General features: G+C 36.6%; 3 protein-coding genes across 4 annotated transcripts; 1 reads left to right on the top strand and 2 right to left on the bottom strand.

Moving 5' to 3' along the window:
- Positions 1–3,623: 3,623 nt before the first annotated feature.
- Positions 3,624–9,007, bottom strand: LOC147296128 (ZIP metal ion transporter family). The gene is made up of 12 exons (XM_086248102.1): positions 8,591–9,007; positions 8,013–8,071; positions 7,586–7,678; positions 7,393–7,482; positions 7,178–7,259; positions 6,683–6,738; positions 5,732–5,788; positions 5,276–5,316; positions 4,999–5,066; positions 4,552–4,608; positions 4,343–4,460; positions 3,624–3,993 (listed from the first exon to the last, which is right to left on the bottom strand). The coding sequence occupies exons 1-12, from the start codon at positions 8,652–8,654 to the stop codon at positions 3,948–3,950; spliced, it is 831 nt and encodes a 276-aa protein (XP_086104228.1). The 5' UTR covers positions 8,655–9,007; the 3' UTR covers positions 3,624–3,947.
- A 2,886-nt stretch (positions 9,008–11,893) lies between these two features.
- Positions 11,894–15,117, top strand: G1 (transmembrane protein G1P-related 1). Of its 2 annotated transcripts, none has more exons than XM_086255525.1 (2): positions 11,894–13,026; positions 14,993–15,117. In XM_086255525.1, exon 1 carries the CDS (start codon positions 12,235–12,237, stop codon positions 13,015–13,017), a length of 783 nt encoding a protein of 260 aa, XP_086111651.1. In that variant the 5' UTR covers positions 11,894–12,234; the 3' UTR covers positions 13,018–13,026; positions 14,993–15,117. The 2 variants fall into 2 exon arrangements, with proteins under 2 accessions (XP_086111651.1, XP_086111653.1); XM_086255527.1 differs by lacking the exon at positions 14,993–15,117 and adding an exon at positions 13,157–13,405.
- A 964-nt stretch (positions 15,118–16,081) lies between these two features.
- On the bottom strand, positions 16,082–19,782 carry NEK5 (Serine/Threonine kinase catalytic domain protein). The gene is made up of 14 exons (XM_086255574.1): positions 19,669–19,782; positions 19,286–19,410; positions 19,078–19,144; positions 18,925–18,990; positions 18,717–18,763; positions 18,407–18,452; positions 18,236–18,316; positions 18,123–18,165; positions 17,985–18,034; positions 17,461–17,545; positions 17,315–17,364; positions 17,155–17,228; positions 17,020–17,071; positions 16,082–16,931 (listed from the first exon to the last, which is right to left on the bottom strand). Exons 2-14 carry the CDS (start codon positions 19,402–19,404, stop codon positions 16,224–16,226), a joined length of 1,488 nt encoding a protein of 495 aa, XP_086111700.1. The 5' UTR covers positions 19,405–19,410; positions 19,669–19,782; the 3' UTR covers positions 16,082–16,223.
- Positions 19,783–20,773: the final 991 nt, after the last annotated feature.

The following is a 20,773-nucleotide window of genomic DNA, read 5'->3' as shown; positions in this document are numbered from 1 at the left end:
CCTGGCGCATCCCCCGGCCACCCCCTGCCGCCGCCCCTCTTGAGGCGGCTGGGTTTCTCCGTTTCTGGGTTGTTTCGAAATTTCGAATATTTCGCCGAAATTTTCCGAAATTTAGTCGAATCCGTGTTAAAATTTCAGAACCCCTAAAAAACGAAATTTTCGGCGAAATTTCACCGAAAACTTCGAAATTTAAACCCTTGCTCTATACTGGCTTACGTTTATAAATATTATAACTTTTTGTAATTCTCTTTTTATTGGGATTATTCGACTGAAGGACGGATTTGAATTATCTGTTTTCTTTATTTTTAGTTATTTCAATTATGGTCGTGTAATATAAATTTGAGAACTTATGCACAATTTTACTTACACCAAAAAATATTATGAATTGTTGTATCCCCTTCAATAATAAAGAGAAAATGAAGTGAGAAAAAAAAAAAAAAAGAGAATGACATGGTTAGAGCCACAAAGAATCTCCGTGAAAGCATAAGAATATGCAGCATAAAGGGGACAACTTTGTCTCCCTAATTGGCTCCATTAGATAGGTCTCAATATACAAACCACCAAATTGAAATTCTTGTCGAGAGAGAGAGAGAGAGAGAGAGAGAGAGAGAGAGAGAGAGAGAGAGAGAGTGTGTGTGTGTGTGTGAATAATATATAGTAAAAGAATTTTACATGTACATGTCCTGATCATGACCAGAGATAACTTAATTAATTAGGAGGATAAACTAGTTCACTACTTTGTCTTGGAGGCCGTATACAATTGGTAGTGACTAGTGAATCTTGTAACTAACAGGGAAGAACAACTTTATTTGATAAGGGATCCCTATGTTTAAGGAAAATTAATAAAGATCGATCGGGGAAACCTCATCTTCTTTACATCGTTTATCACCCAAATACTGAAAAAACAGAAAAAAAAAAAAAAAAAAAAAAAAAGTATTTTCAGAAAGCAACCTAAAGTTATATAGAGAATAAAAGTAATAATATTATTAATCCATTTGAATTCTCTCTTTCTTCAATTAATTAATGTCCTATAATAAATTTGTTGTTTTGCTCTAGGGGTATATAAAGAAAGATTCTTCAAATTTGAAACATGGGTTTTTGTTTGTGCCAATATATATATATATATATATATATATATAAAGTGGGGATGGGGTCTCAGTGTAGGGGAATATAGACAAAAACTTGAAAGAGAGAAAGTATGTCATCATTGAGGTTTAAAACGAGAGAGAAAGAGAGAGCTAGAGTTCATGTGTTTATATTAAGATGTGCCATATTATGAATTTAGCATATAATTGTATTCGATCTTCTCTTCTTTTTTTCGTTTTTATAATTTTTTGTGGAAAGCATGCAAGCAATAAATTAGAAGAAATTAAAATAGGACAAATTGATATAACCTAGGTACTAAAAAGAATTAAAGATGAATGTTGGTGCAGACAGAACATGGAAAGCATATATAGAAGGCTAGAAGCATACGGCATGCAAGTCCAAGTAATTAATTAAAAAGACATTGATGAGAGACAACAGCAAAGGTGTTAACACACTATTTGTGCACTAGATTAATGTTTTCAACTTTAATGCTTTTCTTATTACAAGCACAAAACAGATGCATTGTGTAGGATTAATTTGGATTTAGCATGAGCTACTATACATATAGCTATCATAGGTGACTTATAGCTATATATCTAGTGTGTGATTAAATTTGACTAGATATTATCAGAGTAGAAAACTAGATCCATTGCTCTCAGGAATAAAGGGTTTAGGATCGCTCTTATTAATTATTTTGTAGGATCATGTAGCAGAGAGCATCTCTAGAGGTCTATTAGAGTGAATTTTTTATATAAAAGACCTAAATCAAAATTTTCAGGTCCACAGACACAGGCAGTGTACCACTCCTCTGTAGGATTGTGATACTTAGAATTTTTTGTATCCAATTTCCTCTTCAATTACACAAATCCAATCAAAAGCTGACTTTTTGCACAAGAGGGTAAAGACAGGACTAGACAGCTTGAATGCCATATATAAAATAGCTTAATTAGATAATTGGTTGGTTCTAAGAAATTCTCTTAATTAATTACCGATATATATAGCTTGTAGCAACTAGCAACAACGTACTTTCCCTCCTCTGATGCTTTGGTCTTTTCTTTTCTTTTGCTTTGATCACTAATTTCTCTTCAATTTCACAAATCCAATCAAAAGCTTACTTTTTGCATACATACATACCAAGTTAAAGATTGGACTACACAGACAGCTTTAACCCCATGTACTGTGCAAATGAGCTCTTTTTTTGTTCCCAAATTTGCATTTCCCAGATAGCAATTACAATGATTTCCATCATGGAAAGTCATGATCATGATGCGATTGGAATCCTTCATTGCAATTGTCCATTCAACAAAATTCAAAACCATGATAGATGGGTCTGTGGAATCTCTTAAGCTCCTTATATGGTGACTTAGTGCATGCATATTGCATGTATGTTGCATACAAAAAGTCATGATTTATGCTACCTTTCTTTTCTTTTTGTGTCTTTTCTTTCTCTCTTTTCCTTTTTCAATGTCTAGCTTTTTGATTTATATGTCTTTTCCTTTGTTGCATACAAAGCACTCAAATCATTAAATCTGATAATTGGCTCCTTACCTACAAGGTTGTAGGAAGGAGCTATCTTTCTTACGGACCAATCAATTGTTAGCACATTTTAACTTACACACAGGGATTGATTATTAAGAAGAAGAAAAAAACAGCATGTATTAACTTGTGTAATTGGCTTGAAAAGAAAAATCAAGATATTGCATATATATATAGTCTTGTATTTGATGAGCTGTCGCTTATAGCATTTGAGGGCACAGATTTTTATAACTCCCTAGTCCAAACCAAGTGAATAAAATCCATATTCAAATAAGCAGCAGCTGCAATATTCTAAGTCGTTGGAACAGTTGTTCTGTCAACTCCATCAAATCATATTGAAAGAAGCACCAAAAGAAAAAACAAAACAAAAGCAGAAGTAGTTGATTGAAGAAATCAAGTTCCATAGTCCATACACTAGCTAGCAATAGTCACTTCGCGTTTAGGTAATACCTTCTTCTCAGTTGGGCCGAAAGGCCCGAAACCAAATGGGCAATTAAGAATCAGTAGAGGCGACAAGAAGGTATAGCAGGCGCCAGTTCAGAACCCATCATGCTTGATGCATGGTAGCACAGAAATGTGCATGTAACTTGAGTGAATTTATTCCTCATTTTTCTCTCATGACTATGATTATTGGCTTGAAAGTTGAAACTATCCTATTTGATTTTGCGAACTGTTGATGAACATTAGGAATAGGATTTCCGGAGGTGTCAAGAGAAATGCATATGGATTTAATTTTGTTTTAAGCATATGAAAAATTATGAAAATGCTTTATAAAAGTGAAGTACTGTAACTGTCCACATAGTGCTTCTTGGTTAGATTGCACACTCGAAAGGTTTTATTGAGTGGTTTTCAAGTGTTTATTAGCCAAGCCCTGCAGAACTACTCCCCCTCACACAGCTTTCTAAAGTCCAAAAACAAAAGACAAGCAGCAGCTGCATTGTAAGTCGTTGGAACATTACATGTGTTTCGTTACTCCATCAAATCATATTCAAATAAGCACAGAAAACGGAAAGAGCAAATATTCATTGAACAAATCATGTTCCTTACACTAGTCATTTTACATTGTTAATGGACAAATAACTACGTTTCTGTTATATTAAATATAAACTGCTATCCTTGTGGCACAGTCATAGTAAATTAGTAATGCCTTCTCCTTTGTGCTGAAACCAAATGAGCTAATAAAGGTCGTTTAAAATCAGTACTGCAGGTATTCAGTGCAAGTTACAAGATGCTGGCGCCAGTTGAGAACTCATCTTGGTCCATGGCAGAACAGAAATGTACAACAACGTAAAATACTATTGGGCAGGAAGACCCATGGGATACACCTACAAGCTCATCTCCGCAGGTAAGCTGATTTCAAGAAAGTAGAGGCTGCAAAACAAGCAAAGAGAAAGTATATTATGTAAAGAGAATGAGCAAGACTGATGTAACAAAACTTTGTGAGAGTTACAGCTACAAAATATTACACACTCAAGAGGCTCTGGCCCTTCTAGATATTGATAAAGAGGAATTAAATAGCAATTGAATAACTCTCTCTCTCTCTCTCTCTCTCTCTCTCTCTCTCTCTCTAAGAAAACTTAGGAATGGAATAAATTTCTAATTCCATTCAGATAAAGATAAACGGAAGCTTTGGATGGGATCCTGAAATCTGACACTGTCAAACAATATCTTCTTTTCCATGAGAATATTTTTCTTCATTTATTTATTATGTTAGTATTACCTTGCAGACATGAAGGCCATTCCCAAAAACACAGCCTTGACTGCTTGCTTCTGCCCTGCATAATCAAATGCCAAGGGCAGCATCTCATGCAGAGTTAGAAAAGCCATCACTCCACCAACTGTATCACAACAAAATACATAGAAACCAAAATTGTCAGAAGAATATAATTTATTAATTGAGATATTTAATAATCAATAAATTTTGCAAACCTGATCCTAGCAGGCCTTCAAGAATTTCAGGATTCAAGCTGCTTGGGAATAGATAGGCTGTAGCAGAAGTGAAAACCATTAACCAGTGGTGGACTAAGAATTTTCATTTAGTAGGGGCAAACTTAATAGATTATCGATTCTGCAGACAAAAGTTACTATTACTTTTTACTTTCAATTTATCAATTATTTTTATATTATTGCAAACAACTCTGGATTTCAAATAAAAAACCCTCGGATATGAATATTAGAGGTGAATCTTGGAAGCTTTTCAAATGCAGGTGGGGGCCAAGATAAGGAAATTCTCACAACTTCTGAACATATCAGCAAAACTCTATAATTTTCAAATTTCCAATGGGGCAGTTGCTTCCATTGCACACATTCTAAATCCACCCTTTGCCATTATCATTGGTAAAAGATATCTAAAGTTTCATTTGGCAGTTGACATACCTACAATTATAACACCCAAAGGCTCGGCAAAACCAGAAAGCGTCGCCAATTTGAATGCCTGCCATTTGCTGGTACATGTAGAAAAAGCCACCATTTAATAATTTATCATATGAATGATTTTCTGTTTTTTATTTTGGCCACTACGAATGATTTTCTGTTCATCGAGAGATATTCATAAAATATTTGGCTATACAGGTGGATCTCTTGTTTCCTCACGATTCACAACTCATAAATACTTCAAAAGGCTGAACTATATGATGGCTTCATAAATTCTCACCTCTGTGTTGCAAAGTAAATAGGAAGTGCAACAGCAACACCCTAGAAAAGAGAAACTCGTCACTATAAATAAAGAATAAGATAATAGTTCTACAATAATCTAAAGTCCAAACTCAGACTTTAAAGCAATCTTCTAGTTTTGGAATAGTCCACAATTTTGATCATCACACTCTATGTCATAAAATTTATGAATAATTAGAGCATGATATATTATTCATCATCAATGTATATAGAAGACAATATATCAGCATTATATTGCAATCAACATTAGTTCCATAGATTTCAGAGATTGTCTCCTTAACCGCAAAAGAACAAGTCTCTTATATTATCAAAATTACCAGTCCAACCATTGTTGGCATGTAAAGCGTTTGAGCTTGGAAGTTATGTGCTACTTTAATCCATGGCAGAGCACAAGAAATTAGAGTAATACTACATAGTTACAAAATTTAGGGAATACCTCTGGGATGTTGTGTAAGGCAATTGCCAAAGCCAAGTTGACACCAACACGAAGGCCCTGCATAGAATTATGGAACAAGCAAGAATTGTATATGACAATTAGCACCAGCACAAATTATAGTCCTCAAAACAGATATCTTAAACCGTTCTCGCTGCATCTATAATCACCAATCCCATATGATGAAAAGACTGCGCAAATCAAAAGTAATATTCACTAAAAGAAAACATGCAAAAATAATGAGTGCATGAAGCACACATTAACATATTCAACTAGCACATAAGTCAATTAGCACAACAACAAAAAAAAGTATGCATTAAAAAGAAAGCATATAAACCAGGATTTGAATAGCATCTAATCAAGTTGAACTCGTTTTATATCAGGAAAAATAATAGTTTTTTGTTTTTACTAATGAGTCCCCAAACTAGACAACTCAGCATCAGAAGATGTGCTTCAAGAAGCAACACATTTCCAGGACAAGGTGAGTTTTTTTGTTTTTGCAGCTAAAGGACGTCTATGTCCTTATTAATTTGTTGAAATGTAGGCAATAAAGCTAAAAATGCATCACATGGAAGAAATAAAGAAAGTTTCACCAACTAGATGGTATCTTACAAAATAACATATCTGATTTGGGTCATCAAGAATACTAAATAGTAAGTATAGTGGGTGACCTAAAGTTAATTAAATGGTCATATAACCTCATATTCTATCTTCAGCAACGTAGTTTAAAATAATAAGGGGAAAAATAGGAATATTGCATTGATATTGCACATCAGGAATCGAAGGAAGTCATCATTCAAGGAGACTTTTTCCAGCATAATTTATAAATAATTTATATTAAATCAGACACAAAACCGAATTCAAAGTAATATAAGCATAAGCCGCTCATCTATCTAATTAAAATCAGAATTAACTCAATACTCCAAGAACAATAAGATCTTAAGCTGGGGGTACCTTCATTGATCCAAGGAACACTGCCATTCCTTCCGGAAAATTGTGCAAACTTATGCCTGCAACTCAAAGGACATGAGATTCCACATTATCGACTATGGAAATTAAGCATATTGCTCAACATTTGCTCAGACTTCATTACTCAAAAGGGAAAAACTCCAGCAAAACAAAAAAGTATTTCTATAAACTATTAAGAACTTTCAAAACATACAAATGATTCAAAACACCCCTAGGCCTTGGGTTGGGTGGCATTGGGGTAGGATGGGCAAGGTAGGACATAGGTTTTATTCTTCTCGTACGCAAGACACAAAGACATAAAAATAGCTTTTCCAATTTATAGAATTGAGTACCATATCAGTGCAAACTTATATAATTTAAATCTGCAACAATCAACTAACTAAAACTTCTGATTCAACGGGTAATGTCAAAGTAATTTTTTTTTAAAATCAAATAACAGTCTGGAAGGTGGGTTAAACCATCTCAAGAAAGTAGTAATACCTATTGCTGTAACAATACCACTGAATAAAACTTGACGGCGATGCTTTTTCATAGTGTCTTTGCCCCCTTCATCCCCACTTTTCTGTTTTTAAAGCATATTGTCACACGGTCAAGCATACCTTCAATAATAATATTCTGGGTAAAAGTAATATGCCGAATCATGTAGAAGAGTATTTACAAAATACTAGAGTACAAGGAGAAAAACTCATCAATACCTTTTTACTTCTCACATCTGAAGAAGGAGCAAGCGTTGGTTCCGGAATAAAATTGGCAATTATAGCAAAGAATATGACACCTGCAAAAAACTGCACCGCCAAGAATTTTAAATCTAACTGTTAAAGCAAACATGAACTCATGTTGTTGAAGTGATGCATTTAAATCAGATGAACGTTGAAGTACAGGGCTTACCCATAGGTTGGCTTTTAAAAATCCAATTGAGTTTATAGCATTGTGAGCCAAATCAAGGAAAGATATGCTTAGCATCAGCCCTGCAGCAAAGCCCTGAAGAGAAATTGTTTAGAAGTTTAGATGGATCCTTCTGCCCCTAACCATATCCTAACTATAACATCAAATCCAAATGAACAATGGACTGTCACAAACATTTCATCAATTGCTAGATGGATGTTTGCTAAGTTAAACATAAAAATTGACATTTGGTAGAGTAAACTACATTGGTGACATTTAGACATCTGCTGGAAGAGGGAAACAATTAAGCCAATAAAATGAGTTAACTCTTCCAAGAAGAATTTGTGCAACATAAATGACGGAATTCTTTTTTTTTTTTTTTTTGCCAAATTTAAAAATTTCAGAATTGGAGGATATGAAATCTAAACACCTGTAAAAGCCCAAGCATCTTCAAATTGGGAGTCTCATTGAGAATTACAAACAGTGCACCTGTTCCACATTCCAAACTTATAATTAGACTCCAGAACAGAATCTGATCAAGTAAGCATCGAGGTGAACATCATAAATAAAGAAATCATAAGAATAACAAATCAAAAGCTTATTTCACACCACCACCAATACCAAAGACTGGCCTAGAAAACAATGGGAACACATCCCAGCAATGCCTTCATCAGAAATTACACCATTAAACCTCAACTTCACAACAACTTAACGGAGTGGATTTGCTTGGAAATTGAAATCATTACAAACTAATTTAAACAGTTCACCAGCAAACTAACCAATATCAGACTTCTATAAAAAATTCAATAAAACAAAGTAAGAAAGCAAATTTGAAGCCAAAAGTCCCAAAACCCACAAGTAAGAAATACCCAGAAGCAAATTCGGAGAATCATATTTGATAAACGAAACAAGGAAAATGAAATGCTCCACTAATGGGATAATTTGAAATCGAAATTGCTGAAATGGGTATGTTAAGCAGAGCATGAATCAGCATAAACTTGAACTCACCGATAGAAGTACTCAATCCACCCACAAGAGAGAGCGCGAGAGCCACTAAGACCTGAGAATCCATGGAGCGCTTTGACCCAAAAGTTGAAACTGAAAGACGAAAAAGGTTCAAATCGTGGGGGGGTTGAAAAGAGTTTGACGGAGTATGACTGAATAGAGTAAAATGAAACAGTGGAAGGTGGAATGGTTTAGCTATCGCCAACTCCAAGCTAAATATAGTGAAAGGAGGGAGAGAGAGAGAGGGAATTTTGATGTTTTATAGTGGAAGAAAGAGATGTTTGAATGGGTGGTCCAAGCAAGTGTTAGAAAACAAAGTTTCGTTCGTTCTTTCTTTCTCCACAGTCTATACCTAACGTTGTACCGTCATCGTCTCCGTCCTTCATGGAAGTGCTTCGTATATCTAGGGGTAGGTGCAAGTGTGCTACCACTGCAAAGGTTTTCACGCGACGAATCATGCCTCAATTAGCTAACATTAAAAATAAAATAAAATAAATCCTTGTTTTATTATAATCTTAACTATATTTTTTTTTATTTGAGAGACGAGGGATCAAAGTTTGGTGCAGGGACCAAATTACACGGTTTTCCTAACTGGGTTATCCCAATTACTACTATTTTAACTAATTTAAGTACAGACACAAAACACAATATGAAAATAGAAACATTGTTAATAATTTAGTATTCAACTTATGGTTAGTATATGATGTATATCACCGTTTTAGAGAAATAACATAATTTTGAATAAACATAATATCAACGCACAAAAAAAGTTGTCTAAAGACTCTAAACTTAATTAATGCATATCTCAGTTACACTTTATATACATATAGATATTTTTTTAATTACATGATGCATTAAGAACAATGCTATTTAGATAAACTATTTTTCTTGAACTTTTTATTTCTTAGAAGTAAAATGTCATGTTTTATGGATGATCATGATTCATGGATGGTGTTAGATTAGCTATTTGACGCAAGTATAATTAAATTGAGTCGTTAATAACTTCTTAGTGCTGTCTACAGATAATGCAATTTACTTATTAATGGTTAATGTCTATTTATGTAAAGGCACTATACAATCATGCGTGGAAGTTTTACTAATTAAGTCAAGTTAATGGTGGATTACATCATCGATCCCCAAATGCTACTAAGCCTCATCTCGATCTCTCTAAAACTCTCAACTCAATTTCAAGATTGAGATCTGGAAGAATATAATATAGTATATGTTGATTGAGAGCAAACTTGGCTACTTAAAAGTAATCGGCATCTTTGTTGTCGTACTAGGCAATTGACTATATGGTAAGAATATTAGGAGATAAATTAATAATCATGCAAGCAAACTCATGCTCAGTAATGGCCTATCCATCATTAACAATTTAGGGAGATATGACAAATAAATTAGAAATATAACGGATAGATTTGAGCTCATATCGAGCATTCACAGTGTCTTGATTTTAGTACCGTTTTTGTAGGCACAATAAAACAGTCCCTCAATGCATTTTAAGAAGAATCATCTAGTTATGAGTTCGAGTGAAGAATCTACCAATCTTGACTTTTCTCTCTTCTCTCTCCTCAAACACAACTCAAGCCTTTGTTCCAGGGGGGAGGGGGCGCCGCCCCTGGTGCTTCTGCCTGGCCGCTCCTCTCCCTCCTGCCTCTCGTTATCCCTCTTCTCTCCCTCCTGCCTCTCCTTCTCCCACTCCCTCCCCCGCTCAGTTTTACTTCTTCTGGTTTGTTCTATTTGAGATCTGGTTTCAGATCTCTTTTGTTCTTGAGATCTTCTTACAGATCTCCTTTGTTTTTTTAGATCTGCTCCACCCTCTGTGGTGTTTGTTTTCACCCTCTTGTGGTGACTTTTGCTTCACCCGTTTGGTGGTGATTTTGCTTCACCCTCTTTGTGGTGATTTTACTTGAGCCATATGCTTATTTCTGGAGTTTTCTCCATTTGCTCTCGTTTTCAATGTCTCTTCAATAAGCATCGGGCAGCCGCTACCTCCGCTTGTTCTCGACTCCTGGCCCGTCATCTTCGTCAGATTCGAGAATACTCTTTGATCTTCGGCGATGATGTTTGGATCATGGTTGTCGCAAAGCGATCCTGTGCCCTTGGGCACGGGTGGTCGCTACACTTTTGGAAGATGTGCGCTTCGGCTCGGGTGTTCGCACCTCCATCTTCTCCTCTTTCGGTGTCTCTCTGGCTCTTTTGGTGGCGGTGGTGTCTGCTGGATGCTGATGCGATGACAGACTTGGACTTTTGTGGATACTGCTCCCTTCCACCTAACGGTGCCTATCCTCCTCCGATCCATGGTGGCGGCGTGGTCCTCCCGTATCACTCCTTGTGCCTTGGATTTGGTCTTTTGTTTAGATGGGTTTATTTTATTTTGGGCTTCTCAGTTTTAGTTTGTAATGTTTTCAGCCTCTGGGCTATTGGCTTTGTACTTTGTTTGCCTATTGGGCTTATGTAATTCATGGCTGATTCGACCAAAAAAAAAAGTTATGAGTTCGAGTGGCATTTCATCCCTAACTAACTACAACCCATTCGCAAATTCTTCAACACCAATTGAATCCGACCTCCACTTAATTTCACCTATGATTCATCCTGGTCAAATGGAAGAAGGAAGAACATAGATGCATAAACTAGAAGCATAGTTAAATACTATAAAATACAAACGTATATTATTTGCTTCTTTGGTTTATGAGGACTTAGATTGGTATTGCTAGGTCTAGGTCCATCCTCGTATAATTTTTGTTTTGTTTCGGGTTGTTTATGCCGGTTGAAAAAAAAGAGGATTATAAATAAAAAAATTATTCTGTGTAACCGATACACCGTCAAGTGGTATAACAAATTCAACATGTCATAATATAGGTATATGTTATTAATACTTTCTAATAATATTCTTATATGTTGGATTTGTTACCTGACGTGTTGGTATATTGGTTACCCTCAATAATTTTTTTATAAATAAAAAAAATAACTTACATGTCTTTGTAATATGAATATGTGATATCACATAGAGAGATAAAAGAGAGAAAAAAGAGAAAAAAAAAAAAGAGCCAATAAGAAAAGGGGATGTGTGGTATCCTAGGGCCATAGGGGGATAGGTAAGTTCTTATCAACGGAGGATTGTTATATACACATTTTTCTTCATCTTATTACACGTCTATTTGTCAACTCACACCCTTTTTTTTTTAATGTATTTAATTTCTTAACACACACTATTAAAATTTTTAAAATATCCTTATTGACAACAAAAAAGACCCAAAACCCAGCCACCCCACTCACGACTCACCGCGGGCCATCCGTCGTCGGCCTCAATTTCTATCTCGTTCCCTCTATGTTTCTTCTCCTCTCTCCTCTTCTCTTGGTCAGCAAGTATACTGGAGAGGGGTGTGCTGTGTGCATAAAGCAACTCTCATAATATAATGCAAATGAAACTTCGAATATAACCCAAAACATTCTCCAAAATTCCTTTCATATCCTATGAAAAAAAACCCTCGAGGCTCTGGTCGAAGCTTCCCTCTTGAGCAAGAAATAGAATAGAGTGGTTCGATAGACAGAGAGAGGCTACTCCCTCTCCAAAGTCCAAACCCCCTCGTTTCTCCCCCATTTTCCATCACTTTCCCAAGAAAAAGAAAAATCCCCCAAACCCAATGGCCACTCGGCTTGCCCTCCGCCTCAAGTCCCACCTCACCCGTAGCACAACCGCCATCCCATCTTCCATCATCCATCACCGTCAGTTCATCAAATCTCCACCATCGATCTTCTTCTCACTCTCCAACCCCCAGCCACTCCCATCCATACCCACCCTCCGCTTCCTCTCCACCTCTCGCCGCGGCCCAACCCGGCCCAAGTCCGTTGACATCGGAGCCCGGGCCCGCCAGATGCAGGCCCGCCGCCTCTGGACCTATGCCCTAACCTTCAGCTGCATCGCCGGCTTCATTGTCATCGTCCTCAACAGCTTCCAAGAGCAATTGGTCTTCTACGTGACCCCAACCCAAGCTCTCGAAAAATATTCCTCAAACCCTAGCAAGAGCAAGTTCAGGCTCGGGGGTCTGGTCCTCGAAGGCAGCGTTGTCCAACCCGCTAAGTCGGCCGAGATGGAGTTCGTCATCACCGATTTGATCACCGATATCTTGATCCGGTACAAGGGCTCGTTGCCCGATTTGTTTCGCGAGGGGCACTCCGTCGTGGTCGAGGGCTTCGTGAAGCCGTTTACGGATGAAATTCGCAAGGAGGTGTCGACGAAGAGCGTCTCGGGGAAGGCGAGGACCGGTGAGTGCTATTTTTCGGCCACGGAGGTTCTGGCAAAGCACGACGAGAAGTACATGCCCGGGGAGGTTGCTGCGGCGATCGAGAAGAATAAGAAGAAGCTCGAGGCGGAGGCCGGGGCCGATGCCGGTGGTCAAGGTGGAGGAGATGTTAAAAGCTCCTAGATTTGATGGGTATGAGTTGATTTGAATTTTTTTGCTGATTTTTTTTTTTTTTTTTTGTACTTGTTTAGTATATATTGGTTGATTGAGAAATGGGTTATAATTGGGTAGTTGGATAATTGATTTAATGATTAACGTTTAGGTGAGGGAATAGGCATTGGTGTTGAAGAAGAGAGAAAATTTTGGAAATTTGAGGGTTTAAAAGGTTCCAATTTTGTTGTTGTAGTGATACATTCTCACTGATGAATTCTATACTGTTTCAATTCAACTGAGTAATGAATAATGCCATTAATTGGGAATGGCATAGTCAATTGAAATACCCGGCAGGTATTGTGTTTGATACTGCTCCAACTTTGAGAATATGCATTCGATGTTTGCTTATAATCTCAGTAGGTTATTGAGAAATAAGGGAGAGATGTGTGTGTTTTCTTCTCCTTTGTGCTTAGTTTTGCGCTTTAATTTTTAGCAACTAGTATTCAAAGATGATGCATCACTGATTTGTTATGAATTGTTGTCTTGGTGTACGTTTTGGTCTTTTGAAGCATTTAGTGTTTTCTTTTATTATGAATTGTTTGAGCATCATCTGGGTTGTACTAAGCTCTCTCTCAGAAAATTATGAATATGCATATTTGAACCCAGCTTCCCACCCCCACAATGTCTAAAATATAGCTTTCCCCACTATGTACTAGGGAGTCACCTTGCACCACCGGTCCACCCCCTGTAAGTGGTCAAAGCTAAGCCTATTCTGAACCTGAAACTCTAAAAATAATGAGCTATTAGGTTGCTTGGTTAGGAATCACACATCAAGATCACAAACAAGTATAGAATTGTCATTGATCTACACAACACCTTTGATTTTGTTACTAAAGAAGTACATTTTTGTGGCTAATCATGGATTGTATAATGTTTTTATCGACATGAATATGTAATATTGAATACAAACTGAGTAATCTCTTACCCAGCTTGAAGAGTTTTAATACCCAACCACCCCAAAATATAAAAACCTGAAAGCTTGCTCCCAAGAGTAAAATGTTACCAAATAAAAATAATTTGCCCAAATGTATGTTCGGTCTATAGAGAAGTTTGATGGATTTACTTTGTGATTTGTGGTCATGTTTTGGCATACTTCTTTAGTTCTAGTGAAATCTTCTCCAGTGCCCCAATTATTCATGTTTGCAATTATTTTTATTTTTTATTAGTCTGGCTAAGTGTTGCCACTATTCCCATATGACTAGGCATGAAAATGAGGAATGTGCCACTGTTTACATTATGTTTTTGTTGTCACACTAGTTCTAGCAAATTTTCTGCCTGAGCATTTCTTTCCCTTGACAATAGGATTATATTATTTGTCTGGTTAAGTGTTGTGAATTGCAATAAGCATGTTTCATGTATTTCAAATTTATAATTGGCTTCTTTATTTTATTTAAACTGAGATTCTGCTCAGACAAAAAAAAAAAAAGTGATTTCTGCTGAATAATCCTCATCCAGATGACCAAATTGCCTAGCAACTTAGCCCAGAAAGTTCTAAATAGTTATTAGAGGTTGTTTTCAAATAGATGATGAAGTTACTCATTGACTATTATAGAGCCTTGTATACACTGCTAGATCAGGCTTTGGCCATCTTTGAGGCTGTTAAATCAAGCTTGCTTGCCAAAGAGGGGGCTACCATCTCACCACTTTAAATAAAAACTGTGGCCATGGCCGCTAGAAATGCAACAAAATATAAAGGTCAAAACTGCCAGAGACCCAGACTAGTATGTTTGTTATGTAATGAGGTTGTTATATAACATTCCATAACCAATGATTAGGGTAAATTCAATTATTCAAGAATAACAAATACAGCTTCACCGCCCCCTGTATCACCCACATGCATGCATGCATGATGCAATATACATCCTATCAAACCCAACCCACCCCCAAAAGATTACAAAATAAAATTATATATATCTCATAATAACAATATATATGGTACTCTCAGTCTCAAACCTCTCTAATACCAAAGCATACCAAAGAGAGAGAGGAACAGGGAAGCGCAGACAAATGCGCTGGAAAATGTCACTGGAATTCCGGCTCCGGTGTCCAACGCTGGCCCTGGCGAAGGTGCAAGCCCGCTATCCTGTGCTGTAACTGAGGCAAGCATCATGGCCAATACCATCAAGAACAGAGCTTTGCAGATGCTAAGGTACGCCATTTCTAGACAGAGAATGGGGAGTGAACTGTGAACTTGTGAGAAGTATGAAGAAGCTAGATTGAAGAGAGTTTGTGTAGGTTGAAAAATGAAAAGTGAAGGAAGACAGTGTGACTTGTGTGAGAGACTAGGAGACTTGTTATGTATTTATAGGCCTTTCAATTATCAATTTTTGGTAATTACATCTAAAATTCAAATTCAAATTAAATATGAGAGTGGGTAACGTTTCTCTTCCGTTTACGTCTTCTGGGGCCCACAACCAGAAGGTGATATGATATGCCAGCCTTCACCGTTCCTTTCTGCGGTCCCCACAACGGCTCTCTTGGTCAGTTGGTCTTAGGTGTAAGCATTTGCTGCTTTGCTGGCTGCGCACGGGGCAGTAGTATCTGGACCGTTGAATAAGCAAGAAAGATCGACGGAACAGAGAGAGGTAATAAAGTTCAAAAAGGACGTTTCACCAAAAATATATTTAAAATTCAGTTTAAACGGCCATATCTCTTGGGTTATTTCCCTTTTCTGGTGTTGTGGAGGCCAAAAGCCCAAAGAATGATTACACTAACATAGGACTGGGCGGGCCTACCAAAACTTAAAGCATTTTCAGCCTGGCCCATCTGTCAAGGGTAATTTTGCCATTTCACATGTCATATTTAATTATTTATAATGTAGAGAGAGAGAGAGAGAGAGAGAGAGAGAGAGAGAGAGAGAGAGAGAGAGAGAGAGAGAGAGAGAGAGAGGCAAGTTTTTCTCTCTTTCTCTCTCTTGCCTATGATGCCACGTTCGGAGACAGGCAAGCTTTTCTCCACAAAACAATATGATCCGGTTTTGAATAACCCTATTGCATTCAGGATTCGAATGCTGGTTCCAACTTCCATCAAATATTTTATGTCACCATTCATCGGTGACATTCCACAATTACGTAAAAACAAATAATAATTGTATAAATGACATTTTGTTATATAAAGAAGTGAGGTAGAAGAAGGCTACACTAGACTGCAATGACTTCAAGGGCTCAACTTGTAGGCTACCGGTCTTGCGAATATTCATTAGGCTTTGTGTGAACCAAATTCGATGGCACAGCTGCTTCACCAAATGGTCTTAACACCCCTGCAAGTTCCTCAAGCCTTTCCTGCCAAAGCAAATTTGCGCAAATCTCTAGCAATGACTCCAGGGCTTCGGCTCTCTGCTGGCTTTCAGGATCCCATTCAATTCTTGTTTCATCCTCATTCACCAAAGTTAGACTACTAATTGATGGCATGTCACTAGAGCCTCCATTCACTTCATGCATATCTTCTTTTTCTTTTTGCCTATAGATACTAACATCATCTTCTTCCGCTTTAACTTTACTATCACATGGAAGTCTCACTTTCATTGGTAAGGATATGTTTTCCATGGAAGCATTAACTGGATCTGAGTTGGGGTTTATTTTTGTATTCCAACAGCATCTGTGCTCCACATCCTGTTCACTTTTGTTGGTTTTCTGGTGAATTTTGGTCTCAACTTTCACTTCCCCAGATATAGATGAAATGCTGGTGCCATTTTCTGGTGAATTTTGTGCTTGGTCATGTCTACCTTTGTTGCCTTTTCCAATGCTGGACTTGTTAGACAATCTGGATCTTTTTGGTTTATCCTTGTAGCTATGTTCAGACTTCACTGGAAGAAAGGCAGGAGGCAGATTGCGAAATTGAACAAGATGTAATTGGAAATGGGGATTCCTCAACAACTCAGCAGCCTAGATATGTCATTATATATTTATAATCTATTATCAGGACAAGTCATTGCTTTCAATAGACAAGATAGTTAGGACCAGATGAACTCACTGTTGGTCTGTGTTCCGGGTTCTTTCTTAGCATGCTCTTGATCAATCGTTTCCTGTAGTCCAGGAACCATCCTATTAGTACTTAATAGTTACACTTGTCACAAAGTTTAGGAGAATTATCACAAAGTTCACATACAGAGCTAAGGAATATGCAGAAGGGAGTGGGGAAATGGAAGAGCGGTTTATTTTGTTGATGAGTCCAGCCATATCCTGTTTGATCAAAATGTTCCAAACAATAAATGCATCATTAAAATTTGAAACTTTATTTCAAAAATGCAGGTCAACATGACACTTACAGGAGCTTCAAAAGCATGTCGATGTGAAGCTATTTCAAAGATGCAACAACCTGTTACAATAGCAAATTGTCATTTGTAGGAGGTTTGGTTACCAAGTTGATATACTCAACTAAAAACTAGGATTATGTGATTGGAAATTTTGAGACCTAGAGACCATATTTCTGATTTGTAGCCATAGGGTGTATCTGCAAGAAGCTCTGGACACATGTAGTTGGGAGTACTGCACACAATCTACAGAGATATGAAAAAAAGAACAATAAATATATATATATATAATTTGATACCAGCAACCAGCTTTGACTGAAAGTTATAAAAAAAACTCAACTGAAATTTAGATTTTTCCACAGCTCATCAGATTCTTTCAATTTAAGCACTGAGTTCAGACAGTAGAGAATGAAATACAGCAGAACAAACAGCAAACCAAAGCAAACTAGGCATTACAACCAAAATTTTCCCTACTTCATAAGTCCAAATTCAAATTAAGAAGTGTGGGATTTAAGGAACAAACAGAAGACCAATGCAAAACCAGTGAATGGGCATATTTTTTTTCAACATGTATGCATTCCCACTTTGAAATTAAAATTTTCATTACGTGTTGATAATTTAAACGATCGCAACTAAAAGATATGACCAAGATGTATTTGACTAGAAAAGGCAATGCAAACATTACCGAGGAAGCAAGGTCTTCATGTTTGAGCAGTTTTGCAAGTCCAAAGTCACCTTTGCATATTATTATGTCAGATAAAACTGTTAGAAGGCAATAACAGCCTAATATGATTAAAAAAGATCCATTTACTTGTCACCATACCCAGCCTGATGTCATTGTCCTCTGTAAGGAATATGTTGGAGCACTGAAAATTGATGATAAAGTTATTACTTCTTGGGCTAAGCTCTTAAATGAAAAGAACAAGAGAGACATGCCTTTAGATTCCTATGAAGGACACGGTTGGAGTGGAGGTAATCGACAGCTAGCAATAGCTGGACCAGCCATTTGCAGAGCTTCTGCAAGAGATTTTAAATGCATGTTATGTGAAAGTCTGAGTGGTTCCATGCAAGGATTTACAATTTTTGGAGATATTCCATATTTCTCACCTCTTCAGGAAAATAGGTTCCTCCAGATTTCCTAATCATTTCAGCCCTGTATGTGCAGCATTAGAGAGTGATAAGGGCATGGAAGTGTTTGAGTTGGAAAGGAAAAACTAAGTTTACTTCAGATGTAGTCATTGTAGTCTCTTCTTTTAGGATTAAAAAGATTATTCAAAGAGAAATCAAATGAAAATGCTCTCGACACCAGGAGCGGTGAATGAAAGAAAATTTCTCAGAAATTATATTGCAGATTTTCTTTGTAGTTAGGCATTTTGTATGTCACTAACAATGAACACTGTATACAGCTCTGACTTACATGTCTCCTCCCTCACAATAACTTGTCACAATGCACACACAGCATTCCTGTGAAAAAATGAATGCAAACAAACCAAGAGTTATGCTATGCTAGTCTTTATGGTGTTCTAGTGATGTGATTCTGAATTGAATTTGTTTTAGGTTCAAGCACAGAATATTAAAGAATACATAAAAGTAAAGTAATAGATGCATTATTGCAAATTGATTACCTTTTCCACCCATGAATCTTTGTACTCCACAATGTATGGGTTATTTAGCTTTGCAATCAAAATCATCTACAACACAAGGAAAAATGTTAAAAGGTAATAAATTGAAGGCCTGCATCTACATCAAAAGGCATGCAAAATAATTGACATGGTAACCTCCTGATATGCTGAAAGCTTGAACTTCCCTGTTTGTTTAGTCAATTGAATCTTCTTCAGTACATACCTGCAAAACAGGACCACAGGCATTACCTAATTTAGTCTTCATTCTTTCAGAGCCAAAATCTGAAATCATCAGAAGTCTGGCTTTATCAAGAGTAACTGATAATGAACATAAGTAAGAAAGAAAAGAGGTATTAGAGCTTACTTCCTTTTCTCAAATTTGTGAAGAACAAGAAATGCAATTCCAAAAGCTCCTTTCCCAATCTGCTCTATTACTTCATACTCCTCCATTTTTGACACCATAGCTTCGTTTTTAATCTCCATGACCACCTTCAAAGCACAAGAGAGTAGGTAGCATAAGTCCAAGCTATGCTCTACTGGAAGTATATATATCCACAAGGCACCACATCATTAAATTGAATTTAAAAGCCTATTCAAATATCCCAACTGTCTGCAGGAAGCAAATTCATTGTAAAGGCTGAGTGGTACGGAGACCATGAAAAGGAATCATGAAAAAACCATGACTAGAAAAAAGCATTGAATTCATTATATACACATCAGGAATTAAAGCACTGCTTAAAAGGTTACCTAGATAAGACCTGCCATGAACAATTCTTGGAATTGCAGACGCCTGAGAAAACCGTGATGGGTGGAAATACATGCTTTAAATAAAACATAAATTAAAGCTTAAAAAGAGAGAAGATTTGAGGCAAAAGCAAAGGGGGGCAAAAAAGGGTCTGAGTGACAGGTTTGCAAACCTTAGTTTAAATTTGGAAAGCAATCTCTCTTGCAATTTGAGGTTCCGGGGACATCATTACTACCATATAGTTGATATTTCACTAATCATATGACATTCATAGCTTGTCAGGTAGGTCAAAGCTAAATATGAAAGGGGCACCAAAGCCCTACTAGATAGGAAGGTCTCCCATCAAAGGGTTATGAGCTATGACCAATGAAAGAATGCATGAAAAGCCTTGAAGCCATTTACATGTTATTTTGGACAAAAAAAAAACCATTTACATGTTATAAGAGAATATATGGCCAATAAATGGAGTATATCAATCAGCTGAAATCATACCACTACAATTTCTAATACTAGTCGAACAAAGATTACTTGTCCCCTGCACAAGCACCTAGAGTTTTACTCTATACATAGAGCAGAAAGAAACTTCCTCATCGATAGTGAAAACCAAACCCAAGAGTAGTTTACTGATCATTCAAGAAAGACTTTTACCTTTTAAGAGAGTTGGTAGTTTCATTAGTTTGATTTCTTGCTTTCTTTATCTTTCAATGATTTTATGATTAAAGTAGTATTCATTTTATTTTGTTTTTTTTTAATAATCAACTATTGTTGATGAGATTTGAAAATAAGATCTACTCTGACGATGAGACACGTCATTAGTAAGTAGTATTGGTTTTATGATTCAAGTGGTGTTAGTTTTCAATAACTATTATAGTTTATTTTACAACTAAGACAGGAGAGACAGTTGTTAGATAGTCTAGTTGGAAGAGCTATAAAATTACCCACAATGCATCCAAATTTGATTTCCTCTCTCTCCAACTAAAAAAAAAAAACAAAGACAGACATGTGTAATGTTAGATTTATTTGACACACGATGAAATAATTTTCAGCTTATTAAACATATGATTGAATTTTAGGTCTATTGATTTTAACTATTAAATTTCAATAATT

This window comes from Dryas octopetala, chromosome 1 (genome assembly GCF_963921425.1).
Source record: "Dryas octopetala chromosome 1, drDryOcto1.1, whole genome shotgun sequence".
Classification (NCBI taxonomy): Eukaryota; Viridiplantae; Streptophyta; class Magnoliopsida; order Rosales; family Rosaceae; genus Dryas; species Dryas octopetala.
Note: the sequence above shows the minus strand (reverse complement) of the source record. Positions and strands in the feature narration are given on the sequence as shown.

Excerpts from the sequence above, each read along its gene's own strand:
- LOC147296128 (XM_086248102.1), bottom strand. The coding sequence starts at position 8,654 with ATGGATTCTCAGGTCTTAGTGGCTCTCGCGCTCTCTCTTGTGGGTGGA. Across the intron at positions 8,072-8,590 it reads TGGATTGAGTACTTCTATCG|GTGCACTGTTTGTAATTCTC; the intron begins GTGAGTTCAAGT and ends AATGTGGAACAG. Across the intron at positions 5,789-6,682 it reads TGTTCCTTGGATCAATGAAG|GGCCTTCGTGTTGGTGTCAA; the intron begins GTACCCCCAGCT and ends AATTCTATGCAG.
- G1 (XM_086255525.1), top strand. The coding sequence starts at position 12,235 with ATGGCCACTCGGCTTGCCCTCCGCCTCAAGTCCCACCTCACCCGTAGC.
- NEK5 (XM_086255574.1), bottom strand. The coding sequence starts at position 19,404 with ATGGAGATTAAAAACGAAGCTATGGTGTCAAAAATGGAGGAGTATGAA. Across the intron at positions 18,764-18,924 it reads AAGATTCATGGGTGGAAAAG|GAATGCTGTGTGTGCATTGT; the intron begins GTAATCAATTTG and ends ATTTTTTCACAG. Across the intron at positions 17,365-17,460 it reads ATCAGAAATATGGTCTCTAG|GTTGTTGCATCTTTGAAATA; the intron begins GTCTCAAAATTT and ends CTATTGTAACAG.